We start from the raw sequence: 18,461 nt of genomic DNA, 5'->3' as shown, positions 1-18,461 counted from the left end.
AAAATGGCTTTATTCCGTGTTAATATATAAAGGCTCTTTGCTAAATTTTTCACTTATATAAAATGCGAATTTAAAAAAGGTTTTTAAACTCTCTACTCCTTCTAATGTTTAAGAACATTGTCTGCTCAAAGTTTTTCTATAAAATATAAACAGCTAAAGGTTAAGAAGCGCGAAGAACCTAGATTTGTCATTTCAAAACTAATATAAAAATTTGATTTTATTTTAACTTCCCTACTTTCCACTTTCAACGTACGAAGCGCGGGGAGTGTAATTTGCATCTAAGACAAAAAAAAGAAAAAAAAATGGAATTGGTTTACTATCAAGCAGTTAGCGTAAAATATGTTTTACAATAAATACGTCTGTGTCGCGCAAACTTGGAGAAATTTAAAAGGATCTCCACGCAATCCGATTTTAATTTTTATTTAAAAATGTCTGTTCGTACGTCCACATTTAAAATATCGATTTCTAGCCAGTTGTGGACATATAAGCTACATCTCTTATTCGCTTAGTCCATTTGAACTCAAAAAAAAAAAAAAAAAAAACTAAAAAAGTATCCATTTTCAGTCCCACTCTTTTGAACTAAGAGCCACTAGACGAATCTACCCAATAAATATATTTAGACGATGTTTACATGGCAATTATTATAAAGAAAATTAGGGCGAGACATAAAAGAGATGCAAAAATAAATTTTCAAATTGAGTTCATTGTTCATTTATTTTATAAATTCAAAGTTAAAAATTAAAAGTTAAAAATTACGGCGAGAATTCAAACTTTAATACAAGAAAATTAATTAAAAGAAAATTCAATTACTACGTCACGTTTTTCTTTTAACAAAAGTTCAGACATCAAGTCTTGGAAAAAATGTGGATTAATATTACGACTTAATTTATATAATAAAAACCAATCACCATAACACTTCTTAGCCAGTATTTGTCTTATATCCTGGACAGCCATGTGACGTGCGTTTATGCGAATTAAGTGTACACGCATAGTAGGAAAAGCGATTAACGCCAAACGGTAAATTAATTTTTGAGCTGCTAAGATTGACATGAGTACAAACCAAATCCAAAGGAAAGCAAACAGCTTTTCGTTGAGTACATTCAAAGGTAACATGCAAAGAGCGTCATGGATTTTAATAGAGCCACTTGGACCATATGTATAGAAAGTGCATTTGGCCATTTTTGGAAATATTTGTGAAGAATGTTGATTCCAAAGGTGCCAATTATTAAAAGAAATAGTATACAACGCTTTCATATACTTGGACCAAAATCCATCCAGGAAGAAGTGTAGAAATATTATATTGCCAATCTGCTGAAAAAAGGGTTGATAAGGTTACTGGCTCTGCCACAAAAATTTCAACTTACACTTATCATCAAATTAAGGAATTCACATATGAAATATTTCATTGCGTATTGTTGATGTGTATTTCTGTTGTCTTTCGAAAGATACGCTTTAATCAAATTTTTATGTTTTTTATGTTCATCGATTGTTATCAATGGTGCAACTAAAATTCGAAACGATCGAACGAATATATATATATGAATAAATAAACATTATATATAGTTATATATTTTATATGTTAAGCTCTTTTACACAAACATACCAACTGCTGAGCATAGTTGCTCCAAACGTTTATCTTCCCATATTTCCCAAAGAAAGGCTGGCATGTAAAACAATAAACCTTCTAGGAGCAAAACTACGACAACCCACTGATAATAGCGCAAATTTACATTCTCCTTGTCAAATCTCCGTGGACCAACGCCTACGGCTATTTCGTTTCTCATATCGTCCGTCGAGCTTGGAATTAAAAAAGTGCCCATCGTCCAACAGTAAGAATGAATGTAGTTCTTAAATTTTGAGTCTGTCATACATTCAATTGGATCGCCAAAATATTGCTTAGCAGAAAGCAATAATGTAAAGATCCACAAAATGACTGCGGTCCATTTAGAATGTATGAAAAATATAACATCATATATATTGGCCTTTTTTGCTTGTAAATGTTTGATAAATTCTTTTGCAAATAAAATCATTTTTACTTTGTCAAAAGTTTGAAAACGTTTCCACGTGATATAACCTTCTTCAAAAAAACTTCTTTCCAGAATGAACTCTACAAGTTAAACGCAAAAGCTGCTTATAACCGTCAAAAATCTTTTACTAGTCTTGAAACACATGTTTTATAAAATATTCAGGGTAAACACAGAGATGTTTCTGAATGATCCAGAATTATTTAAAAAAAAAGTCAAGCTTAGTTGCTTTGATATAACGGACAACAGAATTTCTAAATAATGGATTTCGAAGCGGCGGGGTGAAAACTAAAGATTTTTAATAGAAAAAAAGTGCATTATTATTTATTCATGGATGGAATTTTCCCAATGTATGTTCAGTATTTGCATGTTGTGTAATGTAAGAATGTAAAAGATTTGATATGAAATGCATTAGCGTGTAGCATATCTTCCGGAGCGATTGTTTTTAATATATTTTACAAACACCGTTAGAAAAACGAAACTTCATCTGTCAAGTTATTTCCATGGAATTTCATGCGTCTGTAATTTTTTGCTCGACAATTAAGTAGAAGACGGTAAGACCCGTTAGTTTTTCGTTTCGCTGGCGATATTATAGAAAAGAAATCAACATAATTTGGAATAAGGTAACGAGGGTCTTGGAAATATTCTTCCCGCCACAAGAGAGCATGTATGCGGCTGTAAAGCCTCTGTCCAAGTATTTACAGTTTAAGTCTGTTCGCATTTACGATGTGGTCTTTACATTGCACTCCAAGTGTACCGTAGTCATTCTGTTGACTTTCACATTTTTGCTATCAGCGAAACAGTACTTTGGCGATCCGATTCAATGCATCAGCGATGAGAAACACGTCGATTATGTCAACTCTTTTTGTTGGACAATGGGCACTTATATACTAAATTACTATGATCTAAATGAACAACAAAATACGATAACAACATTATCTAATAGTACGGATTATAAAATGCGAGATCTGGCCTTTGCTATAGCGGAAGGTAAATTGAAGTTTAGTTAATGAGGATATTTCCGCATTTATTATATGTCGTTTTTGTAGGCGTTGGCCCAGAAATACCAAACAAGACGAAGCGTGTCTATTTGCGTTATTATCAGTGGGTAATAATGATGCTGCTTATGCAATCGGTGATCTTTTACTTTCCTTCCTTTTTATGGAAAGTTTGGGAGGGTCAGCGCTTGAAGCAATTGTGTGCAGATGTCGGTAAGTCCGTAGGCTTCACTAATGTTCCAAGTTGTCATAAATGGGAATGAAATGTAAGGAATACATTAAGCAGACTAACCGAACGAATCAAAAATCGAACTAAATACAAGATGCAAATGAAGACAAAATTTTTTTTATCGACTTGTACGAAGTAAGTAAATAACGCAAAAATAAAAAAGTTTTATTTGCCTTGAGATGAATCTTGGGTATCTATCATCATAAGAATATTTTGAAATTTCTTATTTATGAGGCTATTTTAGCTCTTTAGGTATTATAATTTTGTTTGCAGGCGAGTGTTTCAAACTTAATTTTTTTGTACTTCTACCAAGGATAGAACACAGGTGCCATGTTATAACTTTTTACCTTAATGATAAAAAAATTGGAAAAGTAAATAGACGGACAGATTAGCGGATGGACGGATGAACATAACTAGATTGTCAAAAAATCTCGCGCTGATTAAAAATATTTATACTTAGTAGGGTCTCGAAGGCCTACTTCCGGTCATTACAAATGCAGGGACATTCTTCTATTAAACGACAACGTGAAACTCACATAACGAATTATGCTTGTAGGTGCCGTCGCCTTTAATTTTATATATTTTTTTATAATTTTAGCTTTTTTGTTCTTGCAGGAGATGCACTATTGCCGGAAGAAACCTATATGAATAAACGAAAAATGCTGCTTAAATATTTTACCGCCGACTACAAGGATCTGCATTTTTGCTATATGGCTCGATATATATTTTGTGAAATACTTAACTTTGCCATCAGTATTTTAAACATTGTGCTACTAGACGTATTTCTAAATGGCTTCTGGTGGAAATATGTACAAGCTTTAGCGACTATACCACGTTATGAATGGTCCGAATGGAATACAATGACATCTAGAGTATTTCCGAAGATTGCTAAATGTCATATGCTCAAGTACGGTTATTCGGGTTCCGCAAACTCACTTGACATACTCTGCATTTTGCCATTAAATATATTAAATGAAAAAATTTTTGCCTTTCTTTGGTGCTGGTTCATGGCAATGACATTATTGGCTGGTCTAATATTGATATACCGCGGACTGCTTATATTTCATATGCCATTTCGCTGGCAGCTAATAAGGGCTCAAGTGCGCTTTATGTCGAAATCGCACGTACGTTGCGCGTTGCGGGACATGTCATTTGGCGATTGGTTTATACTCTTCAAAGTGAGCGCGAACATTAATCCGATACTTTTTCGCGATTTAATGCAAGAACTCTACGAGGAACATAAAAAAAAAAATTTAGATTTTTCAGCCTGATATTGTTATAGTATGATCATTCTGTCAGTAAAAAAAAAAAAAAAAATATAGTAAATAAGAGCATTTGTATGATAAGTTACAAAAAGTTATACATTATGAAAATTGTTGTATATATAAAAACTTATCTAATATGTTAGTTAATAGGATGGAAACTATATATTATTGAATTATAAATACATTTTGTTATATCATGAATTCTTAAAAAATGAATGGATTTTGTAAGTTTAAATCGATGTATTATACATTTGTTTTAAGTACACCGAGTTGGGTGGGCAAGAAAGTAGGTTTTGTCACAGTGTTATTGAAATGCATCAATCTTATATGATGTGGGCGCAAATCTCTCTTGGGCAAATATCAAGGTGAGATAAATTAACTAATTCTCTTAGAAGCTAGCAAAAATGTTAAGAAGCGAATATCTTAAAATATTGTCTTGCAGGATTTTGCGAAAACCTGACATTAGTAAAGATTATCAAAAAGCCAAGAGAGTATATCAGATGTTATAGCATGTTCAGAGGCTAATCAACCGGTGTTCTTAGCTGAAATGGAAATTCTCCATACTTTTATCAAACACATTGGCAATTTTAGCGACTATGGTGCAATCCGATAAATTTAAGGGCCGTCTGTAGTTATGTCGGATTTTGATAAGCTCTTACATCATCTCTTAATAAAAATTCTATATATATTCGTCCCTTCTCTAAGATTATGTGCGAAAACCATTCAGAAGATATTCAAACTAACTTTAGATTGCAATCGATCGTTGGTCGAATTTCGTGCAACAGTTCTACGCAAATATTTCGGAGATATTGTACTATAGCGAGATAATATTAAAACTATAATCGAAGCTGTATTTTTTTTTTTATACCTTTCGATGCACTGATTCTCAAAGAAACCGTTTGTACCCTATTTGAACTATAACAGGATATGTTTCAATTATATATGAAGAATTCGTCAGGTTCTTGATCTATATTTTCTACTCAAAATCTTCTTGTAAGGTCCCTTAGAATGCTCCGTTAATTATCTTAATTTTCTTTACGTCTGCTATGAGACTCCTTAACCTTCAATTTTTTTTTTAGTAAAAAGAGCGATTATGTTCCTGCATCCAACTATAGATATTTACTATGAGATATTTAGCGTGGTCTGGCTTGTCATTAGTGTAATGCTTAATATTATATGCGGACAGCTTTTGAGATTAAAATGCAATTAGACAAATTACGAGCCCATTACATTACATTATATTATATTATATTACATTAATAGCAGAAAAGCTTTTCACAATTTCTAGAAGCAGGCTTCGATCGCTTTTGAGAATAATCGCGGAAAATGAACTCCTGTTTCTCGGTCGACCGCAAAAGGGGAGAAATTAATGAGCAGCTATAGAGTCACTTTCAAACAGGCGGTAAACTAAAACGCAAACGAGTTCAAAGGAACATTTCTATCTATATTTCTAATAGTGTTCATATTGCTATTTTAGATTGCCATACAATTTGCTGCCTGTACTTTGGAAAAAATACATTCTTGTCGCACTTGCAATACGTTCATCTATAAGAGAAGAAGAATTTTTGAGATAACAAAAGTGTTTTTAGCTTTTCTTCGACTTATGAGTGCGATAAAGCCAAAGCTGACTTTTTCTTCTTCCTTCTCATTGGTACTTTCCCATTTTGTGTCTCTCTTTTTCCAAACGTACTTCTCATTTCCGTCTTCCCCTCACATTCCATATATCCAACGAAAGAAACAACCTCTCCTATCTGTAAAACGTATCCATATACTATCTAAGAGAGATTGTGATCTGAGATAATAGTTCGTTTACGGTCGAAGCAGATCATATCTGCCTTTTTCGAATGTATTAAGCACATACGATCATATATATTTGCAAGAATTTAGTCGACACGGACAGTGATGGATATAATATTTTTACAAAAATCGATGGATCAAGGTGACCTGGAAACTTAGCAGAACTTTCTATTGCCGCTACCATGAAGGTAGTAATCCAAACGATGACAATCGTCATCTAGTTAAAAACTTTCAAAATTGAGGAGGTCGCGACAGCCGAATTGCTAGCCGCAGTAATCATTTTCCCAATTATCTTCTGCGGCGAATTAATGCTGTCCCGAACTATTGTCATTGATTCACATGCGACGCAGTTTTTTCACGTCATCAAATTTGACGTTATGAACACCGATAAATGTCATCATCAATACTACGATCTGGACTCTGCGCAGGATGTCGCTTGTAAGCTAATGCAGTCACGCAAAACAATTTTTTCTATCATTTTCTCCTCCGACTATCTAAAAAATTTCAATTCTATTTAATCTTTCATCTTTCATCTTTGTGTTTTCAAAAGGAGCGAAAAATAATTACCCAAAAATTGGACTATTGTTATTATTCAGATGAGAAAGTAAGTATGTGTGTGCTTTACAGGAGGAAAATAATGAATACATATTATGAAAAGCTGACAATGAAAAGAATAGAAGACGTATTTTGTATGAAAGATACCTTACTCGCCCAAATTATGCTACAAAGATTTCTTAAATTTGCGTAGATATACGCAAAAATCAATATCCAGAGGGATCTTTATTAGACCGATCAGCTTAGAATAATTTTTTTAATTCGATCTACGCTGGCCTGTTTGTTGGTCTGTCCGTCCATCTTGTTTCCTTGCGTGCAACCCAACCGCCATAAGTTGATCAAATATTGTGCATTGACATGTTTTGCTCCACGAACGAACTCTATTAAACATTTTTCGCATAGCGCGGACTACTCTTTCGAGTACTTTCCTTTTATCATCTTAGTTTGATAAGTTCATAGACCATGCCCCACTACCAGTGTTTACCTTTGTTTTTAAACTGATTTCATTTACATCAAATATATTCGTAATAAAAGCATAATAGACTCGTAAAATAGACACTGTGACCACAACAAACTGTCAAATAAAGGAGGATTCTATCTTACGATCTAACTTTACGATAATGCCTATCCGAATTGCCTGATATTGAAGAGTGTCTGTGTGATAAGAGCTTGTCACTTTTTGAGAAAAGGTTCAACTTTTTATCGGCAAGATGGAGAGGCAAATAACATTGAAAGCTTAGTAATGGTTTCAAGAGTAATTAAAAGAAACGTAACAAGATCTTGTGTTGAACGACCATTATCTGACGCCATTTAGCTCATGTATGCAATAATATATAATATACATCGATTTGTCCCAATAGAAATTTTCTGATTTCTCCAATATATCGAATCATCATATTGTTCATATATAAATATATACATATATATATAAATGCATATATTCCATGGAAAGATAAAGTTTTCAGCATACATATGCGTAAATTTGCATTCACATTTTACATTATTATTACTTTAAATTAAACGAAAATCGCTTACCACAGCAATACAGTTTCGATATTAATTGGGTTAACATATATTTCGTTTGTGTTGCAATTAAAAATTGCTTGCTTTGATTGCAACATGTCTTGGCATTTCTCTTCCAGAATGCTTTAAAAGTTTGCAAATTTTAGCGAACAAATGCATTTGACTTATCGGGCTTACGGCGATTCATTTTAATAGCGCAACGGCACAGATTTCAAGTTTTTCTTTTGTTTTGTAAAACGTTTTCATTAAAGATCCCATTGGAATTTTGTTTTTTGAAGTGTTAATGAAATATAATTAAAAAAAAAAGAAAAAAAATATTCTTTATTTTAAAAGTGTTCCCGCCGTTTTTTTTAAAAAAAAAAAAAAAAAAAAAAAACGGAATAAAATTGAAAATGTTCACAAAATTGAATGCGGCAAGAGAAGACAAAGGTGTTTAATTCTTTGCAATAATTTCTTTCTTCAAAATTTCTATATGGAAAACATGGAAAATAGTGTTTGGTTTTATTGGTTTATTTTCAATGAATTTTAATGAAAATATTGTAATAACTTATTATAGAAATAGAAAATTCCTTAGTGAAAAAAAACGCAAATAGAAACAAAAACCAAAAATCGAATCGTTATCGTTCTCATGGTAGGAAAACGAACGCCAAGAAGCGTGAGACTTGGATGCCATCTACTACCACCCAAGGGCATATATTATATGAGCGTTAAGGTATTACGAATGCCTGAAAGCATGTACTTGACATTACGTGGCCGCTTTCCGACCACTGATCTTTAGGCCGCTCTGCAAAGTAATTGCTTTGCATTTTTGATCAATGTCTGGTCAATATCTGCGTTTTCATACTTCAGCGTATTTATAAACTTGACACGCGCATCTTAAGGAGCAGTTGATGTCACAAATATTAATTGATACGATTGTAAGAATTTCAATAACAACATCAACAATTTTATGTGTACAAGGGGCACGATTAAAGCGACTCAGTGCATTTGTGCTAAATTATCCCCAATCTCGTACGGAATTGTATGATTACGCTCGCGTTTTTTTCCTTCTTTATTTGTGGATTTTTTTTACTTGAGATTTATACATGCATTTCTATCGAATCTCAGTTGACGGTTTGTAACCTATTGGTTGTTATAGCCATCACCGAAGGATGAGAGATATATTCATTTTGTCAAAACTCACAAAGTATATATATATATATGTTGCTGGGCAGTATAATATTTTGAATTGAATTAAGCTTGTCCATCTGTCCGTTGGTGCAATGTTGTGTTAGAAACATATTCTTGGCCTCAAAAACGAAACTATTGACTTCAAATTTGCCAAAGGTATTTATAATGATCTAAACCGGTCAAATGACACGCCTACAACACCTAAATGTCTAATCAGCAAATTTCGTGAGAACATTCTTCCGAATTTTTTTTGTTTGGTACACATAAAGTACAGCACATGTACAGCACCCGATGTTAGAGAGCATCAAAATTTAGTTCTTTTCTTTTTGTTTGTGTTATTTTTAGGATAATGGTGATGCGTATAAAAAATTCATCAATTTTAGCTTGCTTGTTAATTGTGGAAGGATCATGAACGCATCGTTCCAAATCGAATTGAGCTAGGGCTGCGTGATTGCCTTGTAAAAAGCTCTGACAGTGTACAGAGCATTATTCCGGTCTAGGATCTCAATTTCACATACATCTGGCAATTTTCCCGAAATATATACAGAAAGACTGCAGACATTCGAAAATATAAAAAAAGCAAAGTGCTGTATACTGAACTAACACCCTCAATTCCTCAACATATCCTCCACATTATTTTTTGTGAGTGCGGTGTGTCTGAAAGCGCAGCTAACTAGGATAAAGATTCCTTTCATTTCATTCCAACAAGTTACATCTCATGCTAGCTAGATATTTTGCTGCGAAAAAACTCCGCCATATTTGTGATAAGATAAACTCAATCCCTCTCTGGAGTTTTGTTAACAATAAATGTACAGTCCTCATGAGCATCGTTCAATCGATATCTAAGCTGTACGCCGAAATTATTACAACAACAATAGCTATGATATATATATGCCATTGATAGGTCGGGCAGGCCTAACGTGTCCAGCTACTCAGCAGCGAAATATTTATCCGAAAAGTCAAGAGCGCTAGGGGAGTCTTCTTCGCATTTATTGAATGGCTTGCTGTTAGACATGCTGCAATGGTAGCTGCAACGAATGATTATAGGAAATTCGTTAGGTTTTGAGACAGCAAATCAGCTCTGTTGTTTAATAAATAAAAGAAATATATAGATAATCAATGCCCAATGCAAATACATAAGAGGTTATATGACACTCAAATTAGGGACTGCCGCCTTTCATGGGTAACAGGTTACTGGGACTTTTATATTTTTCATTTGATAGCACAATTTTGGCCATCTTTCGGGAGCATATGCTCCCAATGAAGCAATTTTGCGCGCCAAAATTAACCACCTTCTCAATAAACTAAATCCTATTTTTAATTTTAGATCCCTATCAGATATGGTTTTCGATTTCTAGGAGATCAAAATACTTTGCAGACCCCTGAGTGGCCACTTATGATCATAAAGTATATTTAAAAATGATTCGTCCCTTATCAAATGATATTTGTAAAGTTTGCATTACTAGCGAATCTGCTGAATATCTCATTTTCAGATGTCACAAGTTGGATAATATTAGTAGGTCAATTAACCCTATTCAGTTTATACAATGGCCTCATCTTGAGGAACTAACTTGCTTTATTGGAAAAGCAAACTTGTTTTTTTAACCTATCGTTACTTTTCGCCGAATTTATCTCTAACACAATCTTATTTCAGCCAAAGATTGCAATCTTTTTCTTACGTCATCATATAAACCTTCGCAATCTACTAATACACTTAACATGCCTATATATATATATATATATATATATACAGATAATCATTACATTTCATAATCTGGACATATAAGCCACACGTCTCATTGGCTTAGTTCACATAAACTCAACATTCAAACAAGAAAGAAAAAAAAAATTGATCCGTGAATCGGAAATTAATTATTCTAATTGTGCTCTTATATGATTTTTTTGAATATTGTTGAATACAAAATTAAAAAAAAAAATTCAATAAAATAGAAAAGAAAGAGCGCTACCACCCGTCGAAGAATTTATCTCACTCAAAGTACATCGTCATACACTTTGGCTCCATACTTCAAGTTTTCTTAATTTGGCTGTTTATTATCTCGGCGTCTATAAACTCAATCTGCGAAATATGGCTGAACCAAAAGGCCGCTCTATCTCTCTCGAAAGCAGGGACATTAAAATCCCCAAGACCAGAAGTGAGTAATTCTCGTTTATTCAAGCTAGAAAACCTTCCTTACGAATAATCGAATTCGGACTAAGTTTGTACCATGAGTTCCCTAATAAAGAGATTTTACTTGTTTCGACTGAAAAAAATAAAAGTGGTCACATCTGGCGCGGTTACGCGCAAATTCTATTGCCGCGCTTCGCTTAACAATACTTATATCTTAATTTTGTGAAATTTGTGGAGTTGCTTCCATTCCCTCGAATTTCAGTGAACTCGAAATTTACTCCACGGCCTGTCCTAAAAGATCACTCAAATTCGGAACTAATTTCTACAAAGTTGCGGAAGTCATGCGTTTCAACAAAGTCGATAGTGACTCCAATTCTCGTGTGCCTTTCGACACAGGCCACCTAAGCTTTTCGGGGAATGCGTTACCCTCCCATATTTGTTCAGAAGGTATTAATTTCCCAATTAAACCTTATGTTGAATCAATTCTACAGTGCCATATTGGCTTTTCGGTCACACAGACAGAGTCCGTACGCGTCAAAGGTCGCTTTGGCGTATGCTTCATGTAGCGTCAGTCACGAGTGCTCCTCGGCTTGTCCTCAATCTGTAAGGGTGAATATTCATCAAATTCGAAAACCTGTCCTTCTTATAAAAAAATTGCAAAGTTCAAAAAAGATGCAGCGGATCGTCTGAAGTCTCAAATTTACATTTTCCCTCGAAGTACTTACGCTCACCTAAACAATAATTTTTCAATTTCTTTAGAGAGATTCCCTAAATTGTCTTCATCGTATTCACAATCGACATTCAAGCGACCCAATACTGAGCCTTCTGTCTTGGTTCTAATTAAAAAGACGGTAAATATTGAAATCATCATCTCCTCTTCCAATACAAAGTCTCTAAGTCCTGAGATCGTGACACCAATTACAGACAATCTTTCTCCTGATCACGAAATGATTATTGATTGCTAGAAAGCAATTCCGCAAACCTATTTAAAGTTCCTCAACTTACATAGTGTCAAGCCCTCCTCTAAACTAACCTCTGCCACACGTTTCTCTCGCGATCTTCATAAGATCATTCTTAATCAAAGATCCTCTTCTGATTCGAACTCTAGTTCTCACTCTTTCAATAATGAAAGTAGCTCAACTCAATTGCACGAGCGTCCGTAGCAAATCCAAACAACTTGAACGATATTTTTATTGTAATGACATCTCCGTGGCTTGTCCTTCCGAACATTTCTTAAGCCTCATGATCCATTTTGTATTAAAAATTATAACGTAGTAAGATTTGATCGTATCTGGAACTCCTCTCATTATGGTGGTCTTAGTTCTCTGAGTACCTGGAGTACGCTTAATGATAGCTTACGTAGTTCTCATTGTTTAATTGAAATTGGTCTTTATTTGCATCCCTATTACCCGTAATAACTCATGCAATCGAATCGTTGCCAAACTTAGGCTCGTTGTAAATAAATATAAAAGATCTGCTTCTAGAACAACTTTCAAATGTTTAGCCTATGTTAGAAAGGAATACACATATATTCTCAGATCTTTGATGTACTGTGAGCATTTTTAGAGGTATCACTTTCTCCACTGTTTTATATCCACATTTTAACGCGTTTTGTGACAAGTTCGCTGGACCTTCTGGTTCAATAAACCCCGTCTGTATTGCTTGGTGAAGAACGTGATAATTTTTTCTTAAATGACATATCTCACTCTGAACTCGATAAAGGCATTAGTCTCTCAAAAGACTCGTCTCCGGGCACAGATGGTAATCGTAATAATCATTCCAAGATGTTGAACATGGAAAACTAATTAATTCTACTTAAGGAATTTAACAACATTCTAATTATATTCTTCGCAATCGAGTATATGCCGTCTTCCTGGCCGCGGAATTCTTGACATTTTGCGTTCTCACAATTTAGCCGCTTACTTCGCAAACTTTTCTTTTTTTAAATCACGTCATCAAGATATGTAAGCGTTTGCAGCCAAATTAACAATCTATCCTCTTTTTCACTTTCTTTACTCTCGCATGTATCAGTTCTTTCACAAGACGCTTTATATTCATGCACTTCTTACATTTAACCCTCACTGTTCTATCGTACGTTGCGGACGAGTAATGCGGACATTTTAATAAAAATTTTAAAAAATTATGTGGCGGACATATAACATTTATTAATTAGACAGACATTAATCAAATATAATTTTTAGTACGAATTACAAAGAAATAATAAAATAAATAAATAATAATAATTATACACCAAATCTAACCGTAGCTTTGCTAAGATTTACGCAAAGAACTCTATGTTCACATTGGGCCTTTTTTACATATCTCAGCTAATTTTCAGTTATTGATTTGCTGAATAGAAGAAGAAAAAGAAGAAAATTGCTTCATATTAAATGTGAAATGCATTATCTTTTCAGAATTGGAAAACCCACTTCGACAATCCAAACTTAAATCGCTTAATCGCTTAATGGGTAGGAAGACGATAATTTTGTTCGTTGCTATTTTCCTAGTGCTGATGACGATTACTATTTTCAATGGTTTTGCATATGAAAGGCTAAGTACGTAAACAAGAAAGGTATTAAAAATCGGTGGTTTAAAATGTACTTATGTTTGGATTAGACGATCGCGCTGTATTGGTTGTTTATGACAACGATGAGGAGGACAATCGCTTCGAAAAAGTTAAGTGGAAAGATGGAAATTTAAAGGGCAAAGGATATCAGTATAAGGAAGAAAGACACAAAAGAGAGCTACTGGACAGATTGGATCCCGTAAAAGTTCGGCGAACTAATCTAGAGTTAGGAAACCTCCCTGCTATGAGGGATAAAAGGGCGAAACTGTCTATTAAGAAATTGGAGAACGAATATATTCGATGTAAAAAGGAGTCCAGTGACCATAAGAACTGCACGGTTCTCTTCGGGAAAATGGATAAACTGGCAAAAGAGATTAGTAAGCAAATGGAGAAAATGAAAACTATAATCAGAGATAGCGAATTATTGTTGAAACAGCATTCCGACTCGGCGGAGGAATCAAAAGAACAAAATGTTCACGGAAATGATATTACTATGGATTTAACATCTATGGACGGCACAGAAGGCACAGTTAGTACCAGCTCAATTCTTAGCAGCAATCATTCAAGTAAAAATCTTATAAATGCAGAAAAAATAAAATCCACTAAAATCAGTTGGATTTTGGATGGTTCAGACGATACAAGTTCGGAGGAATTTGCATTTTTACCTGAAATTACACGACAGAACATATCTACAGCTACTGTCGCTATTGTTCATGATCAAATTGTGGATGGCGTAACTACCGAAATATTAAACAGCTTCCAAAGCAACTTGGAAGCTAAATCTGAAAGTTTGGGATCCTCATTTCCTTCTACGACGACTACTTCAAATGAAACTGATAAAATTGTTCTCTTAAATAGTGATTCAATCGCAAGTTCCACATTAAATTCTACTTCGGTCTTAGAGGTATTGGAGGGTTACAATAGTCAAGTAAGTTTGATAGCATCGGAATTTTCATCTCAATTGACGACGAGCACGAAGTCTGCCTTGGAGGACTCTGCAAGTGAAAGTGAAAATATTATTGAAACCACCGTTGAATGTCTATTAGATAAAAAGTTAGGGATCAAATTAGACAATTGCGCAGTTGATGGTGGACAGAATCCGGAAAATCTTAATGAGACCTACAATAATTCCGACATTGAAATAACGACTGTATCGAACAATTTTCCTGCTAATGTGGAACCTATTAAATATAGTTGGATTATAGACAGTGACGTGAATAGTGCTGAACTTGAAAATTCTGAAAAAAAGCAAAAAGAAACATTGAGACTCTGTCAAGGTGACAAGTGCGGACACTCTTACGCACAATCGAATATTGCCGGTTTCATTAGCGAGCCGGAATATCATAATCAGAAGAAAGAGCAACAAATTGAAGTGTTGTCCAATTATTCTAATCATCCAGCTTCTTCCCCCAATCATCTTGATATTGTAGAGTCCGTTGGTGATAACAAAAACTATATCAAATTTGAACCACATGTAAATCCGATTAATCCATATGGGCTGACAGGTATAATCTGACAAAACATATATTTTTTAAATAGCTATTCAGAATAAAATTTCTTTTAATTGCTAGTCGACGAGCAGTTGAGAACTCTCTGCGAGCATATGACAAAACATAATCGTGGCGCTATGTCTCATAGTGATACGTCGTCGCAATCACAAGTACTGCAACAGGTAAAGGTTGTGCCTGCTGGTGAATCAACCACCGATGGGACAGTTTTAAACGCTTCATTCACAAGTCGCGGACCCATGCTTGATATTCTAGATGCTGGGCAAATGAAACAAACTGCAGCTCATATTTTATTCAAGCCGCAGTCAACGTTATTAGATGTACCGCTTATATGCTCCTGTACTTCACCTCTCCATTTGGAGTCATTAAACCACCGTCCTATAGGAAATAGTGGTGTTGTCCCCCGCCCCTATCCCAACGACTATTACACGAGTTACGAAGGCAGTACAGCATCGGTGTAAGGTCACATTTCTATTGACGCTCTATAGCTTTTGTCCAATTAACTAAATTTCATTTGCTAGTGAACCGGATTTCCAATTTAACGAACAACAAACTGGGAATGACTCTCATAGTGCCGTTGTAACTGCTGCATATGACATGGGTAAAAGTGTTCTAATGTATTTGGATTAAGATTTTATTTCGTTCTTTAAAACCACTAGAATTTTCCCTTCCGTTAGAAACATGCAAAAATACCCTTCCAAAATCCTACAAAGTATATTTATTCTCGATCAACATATGATACAAACTTGATTTAGTAGTTTCAGTCAGTGCTTCTATCCGTCAGTTGGCATGTCGTCTATTGTTAGGACTACTGCGATCTTGAATATTTGTTAAAAAATGATCCGAATCTAACGACAACCACATGCACAATATATAAGAATATATAGCTTGCATCATCTGTAGTAGATATTACTACAAAACGTGGGTCATAGTGAGATTAATGTGAAAACGCTTCTGATCACCCAGCTGATACAGTTACAATTAACAATGTATTTTCCATCATTTTTATTTATTAGTCTAAGGTGATGGGTATCAAAAATTTGTTCTAAGCAAACACATTTTGTACTTGTTCCTATTATGTTTTTATTTCAAAACCTCAGCTTATTCACGTGGAATCCAATCCCAATCGGCATGCACACTTCCTGACCAGGTTCCCTGCTTTGGTACCAGTGAGTGCGTCGAAAAACATGCGTGGTGTGATGGCAAAATTGACTGTTCGAATGGCAGTGATGAAATGTCTTGTTCTTGTCGCCAGCGTATGAGCGAGAATCGCGTGTGCGATGGTTATTCCGATTGTCCAATGAATGAGGATGAAATCGGTTGCTTCGGTTGCGATAAATATATGCATTCATGTTATGGCACTCGACTAGAATACGAACTCAATAATAGATCCACTATTTCAATGTGTTTTAGTAATCTAGAGAAATGTGATGGGTTTAGCAATTGTTTAAATGGAAAAGATGAAATGGATTGTAGTATAATTATTGATAACACAGGCAAACACCATCATACGGTAAGAGTTTTAGAAAATGCAAATTAAAACTACGTCAATTTTGTATTTCTCAAGACGAGACCCGTGTCCTTCTCGGAAGGTTATTTACATCGAAATTATCGTGGTCGATGGTATCCGGTATGTAATAATGCTGGACAATGGGCTAGGGAGGCTTGTGAAAACGAAGGCGGTCACGTCGGCACGCCAAGTATTAGTTTTCGGGCTATATCTCTGCCTGGTCCGTTTATAGAGCTTATCTGGCCGGGACAGTCACGTTTTTCTCGTTCATGTCAAAAGCGTAACAGCCACGACACGCTGATCGATCAAGCGACATACGTAATATGTAATCTACCACAATGCGGTGTTGTGAAGCAACGCTTTAAAAGTGTGTCTTTGCGAGACTCCAAAAAAAATCCTACATCGCAAACGTATCATAAAAAACGTTTAGTAAAGGACGGCGATGAACGCATAGTGGGCGGAAGTTTGAGCGCGCCAATGGAATGGCCTTTCATTGTAGCCATTTTCAGAAATGGTGACTTTCATTGCGGCGGTTCTATATATTCCGCTAATTGGGTAAGTTTGACGTTGGCTATTGCCTTGAAGTAATCCAACAGAAACTGATTTCTTTCATTTAATATAGATTATTACTGCTGCACACTGTGTTGTAAACTTTCACAGATATTATTACGAAATCAAGGCCGGGGTCTTAAGGCTTTCAAGTGCTTCTATAGCTACGCAAATAAGACCCGTTTTAGATGTCTTTGTACATCAGCACTACGAACGTTTCACAATGAGCAATGATATCGCGTTGCTGCGTTTAGCAGCACCCTTCCAGTTTAATCGTTGGGTTAAACCGATATGCTTGCCTGGTGTGGACAGAACGGCAAACAACAAGAATTGGATGTGGGGTCCTGAGGAGGATACATTGTGCACAATAGTTGGTTGGGGGGCTATTAGGGAAAGAGGTCCCGGAAGTGAGTTGCATTCTGTGCAAATGAGCATGAAGGGAGGAAACTTTAATAACTTTTTTTTTTATTTTGAAAATAATAGGCGACTTGTTACGTCAAGTAATTGTACCCATACGGGGAGAATGCCCGCGCCAAGATGATCAGGTGGCTAGGGTCATATGTGCTGGTGATCCTGACGGGGGTCGAGATGCTTGTCAAGGTGATTCGGGTGGCCCTTTGTTCTGTCGCAGTGCTAGCAATCCGAGCGAATGGTACTTGGCCGGCGTTGTTAGCCATGGAAATGGCTGTGCGCGGCCAAGTGAATTTGGCGCTTACACACGAGTAGCTTTGTACGTGAACTGGATGAAAAGTGTGATAAATTCTGTACACAAGCCCTTGTTACAGCCTAAAAAAATTTGTCCTGGTTATGTATGCATTGAAGATAATAAACGATGCTTATCTCAAAGAAGACGTTGTGATCGCTACGTTGATTGTTTAAAGGCGGATGATGAATTGGGATGTTCTTATAATCTCACACCAAGCTTGGGAGATCGAAGAAGTAATAATTTCACTGTAAGCGATTATTATTTCGAGAATGAGGAAAGATCTGTCATCAGTACACCTCAAAACGAAACTATTAAGCTAAAGGAAGAACATTTAAAAGAAAATACAAGTATTACAACAATAGAGGAATATGATATAACAATATCAGCGACATCAGAAATGCCGGAGAATTCTCTCAATTTATCGGCGATTATA

At 35.2% G+C, this 18,461-nt stretch overlaps 3 protein-coding genes across 3 annotated transcripts in view; 2 read left to right on the top strand and 1 right to left on the bottom strand.

The window, feature by feature from the left end:
- Positions 1-765: 765 nt before the first annotated feature.
- On the bottom strand, positions 766-2,048 carry LOC119632612 (innexin inx5-like). Its single transcript, XM_038025590.1, has 4 exons — positions 1,604-2,048; positions 1,365-1,504; positions 819-1,308; positions 766-770 (listed from the first exon to the last, which is right to left on the bottom strand). Exons 1-4 carry the CDS (start codon positions 2,028-2,030, stop codon positions 766-768), a joined length of 1,062 nt encoding a protein of 353 aa, XP_037881518.1. The 5' UTR covers positions 2,031-2,048.
- Positions 2,049-2,390: 342 nt separating this feature from the next.
- Positions 2,391-4,568, top strand: LOC119631828 (innexin inx5-like). Its single transcript, XM_038024349.1, is given in 3 exon segments — positions 2,391-3,029; positions 3,032-3,235; positions 3,867-4,568. Coding segments are annotated over 3 exon segments (1,200 nt in total). The 5' UTR covers positions 2,391-2,689; the 3' UTR covers positions 4,523-4,568.
- A 6,282-nt stretch (positions 4,569-10,850) lies between these two features.
- Positions 10,851-18,461, top strand: part of LOC119631423 (serine protease nudel) — a 21,291-nt gene continuing 13,680 nt past the window's right edge. Inside the window, 9 exon segments of the mRNA XM_038023603.1 lie at positions 10,851-11,214; positions 13,604-13,744; positions 13,806-15,260; positions 15,327-15,720; positions 15,785-15,864; positions 16,364-16,776; positions 16,831-17,328; positions 17,396-17,729; positions 17,806-18,461. The exon segment at positions 17,806-18,461 is cut by the window's right edge and continues 5 nt beyond it. Coding sequence (XP_037879531.1) covers positions 11,148-11,214; positions 13,604-13,744; positions 13,806-15,260; positions 15,327-15,720; positions 15,785-15,864; positions 16,364-16,776; positions 16,831-17,328; positions 17,396-17,729; positions 17,806-18,461 — 4,038 coding nt within the window. The 5' untranslated portion in view covers positions 10,851-11,147.

The sequence above is a fragment of the Glossina fuscipes genome, unplaced genomic scaffold, assembly GCF_014805625.2.
Source record: "Glossina fuscipes isolate IAEA_lab_2018 unplaced genomic scaffold, Yale_Gfus_2 1, whole genome shotgun sequence".
In the NCBI taxonomy this organism is placed as follows: Eukaryota; Metazoa; Arthropoda; class Insecta; order Diptera; family Glossinidae; genus Glossina; species Glossina fuscipes.
Note: the sequence above shows the minus strand (reverse complement) of the source record. Positions and strands in the feature narration are given on the sequence as shown.

Bases quoted from the DNA above. Each gene is read 5' to 3' on its own strand.
- LOC119632612 (XM_038025590.1), bottom strand. From the start codon at position 2,030: ATGATTTTATTTGCAAAAGAATTTATCAAACATTTACAAGCAAAAAAG. The intron at 1,505-1,603 runs GTATGTTTGTGT...TTCGAATTTTAG, and splicing joins GCAACTATGCTCAGCAGTTG to TTGCACCATTGATAACAATC. The intron at 1,309-1,364 runs GTAAGTTGAAAT...TTTTTTCAGCAG, and splicing joins TCCTTAATTTGATGATAAGT to ATTGGCAATATAATATTTCT.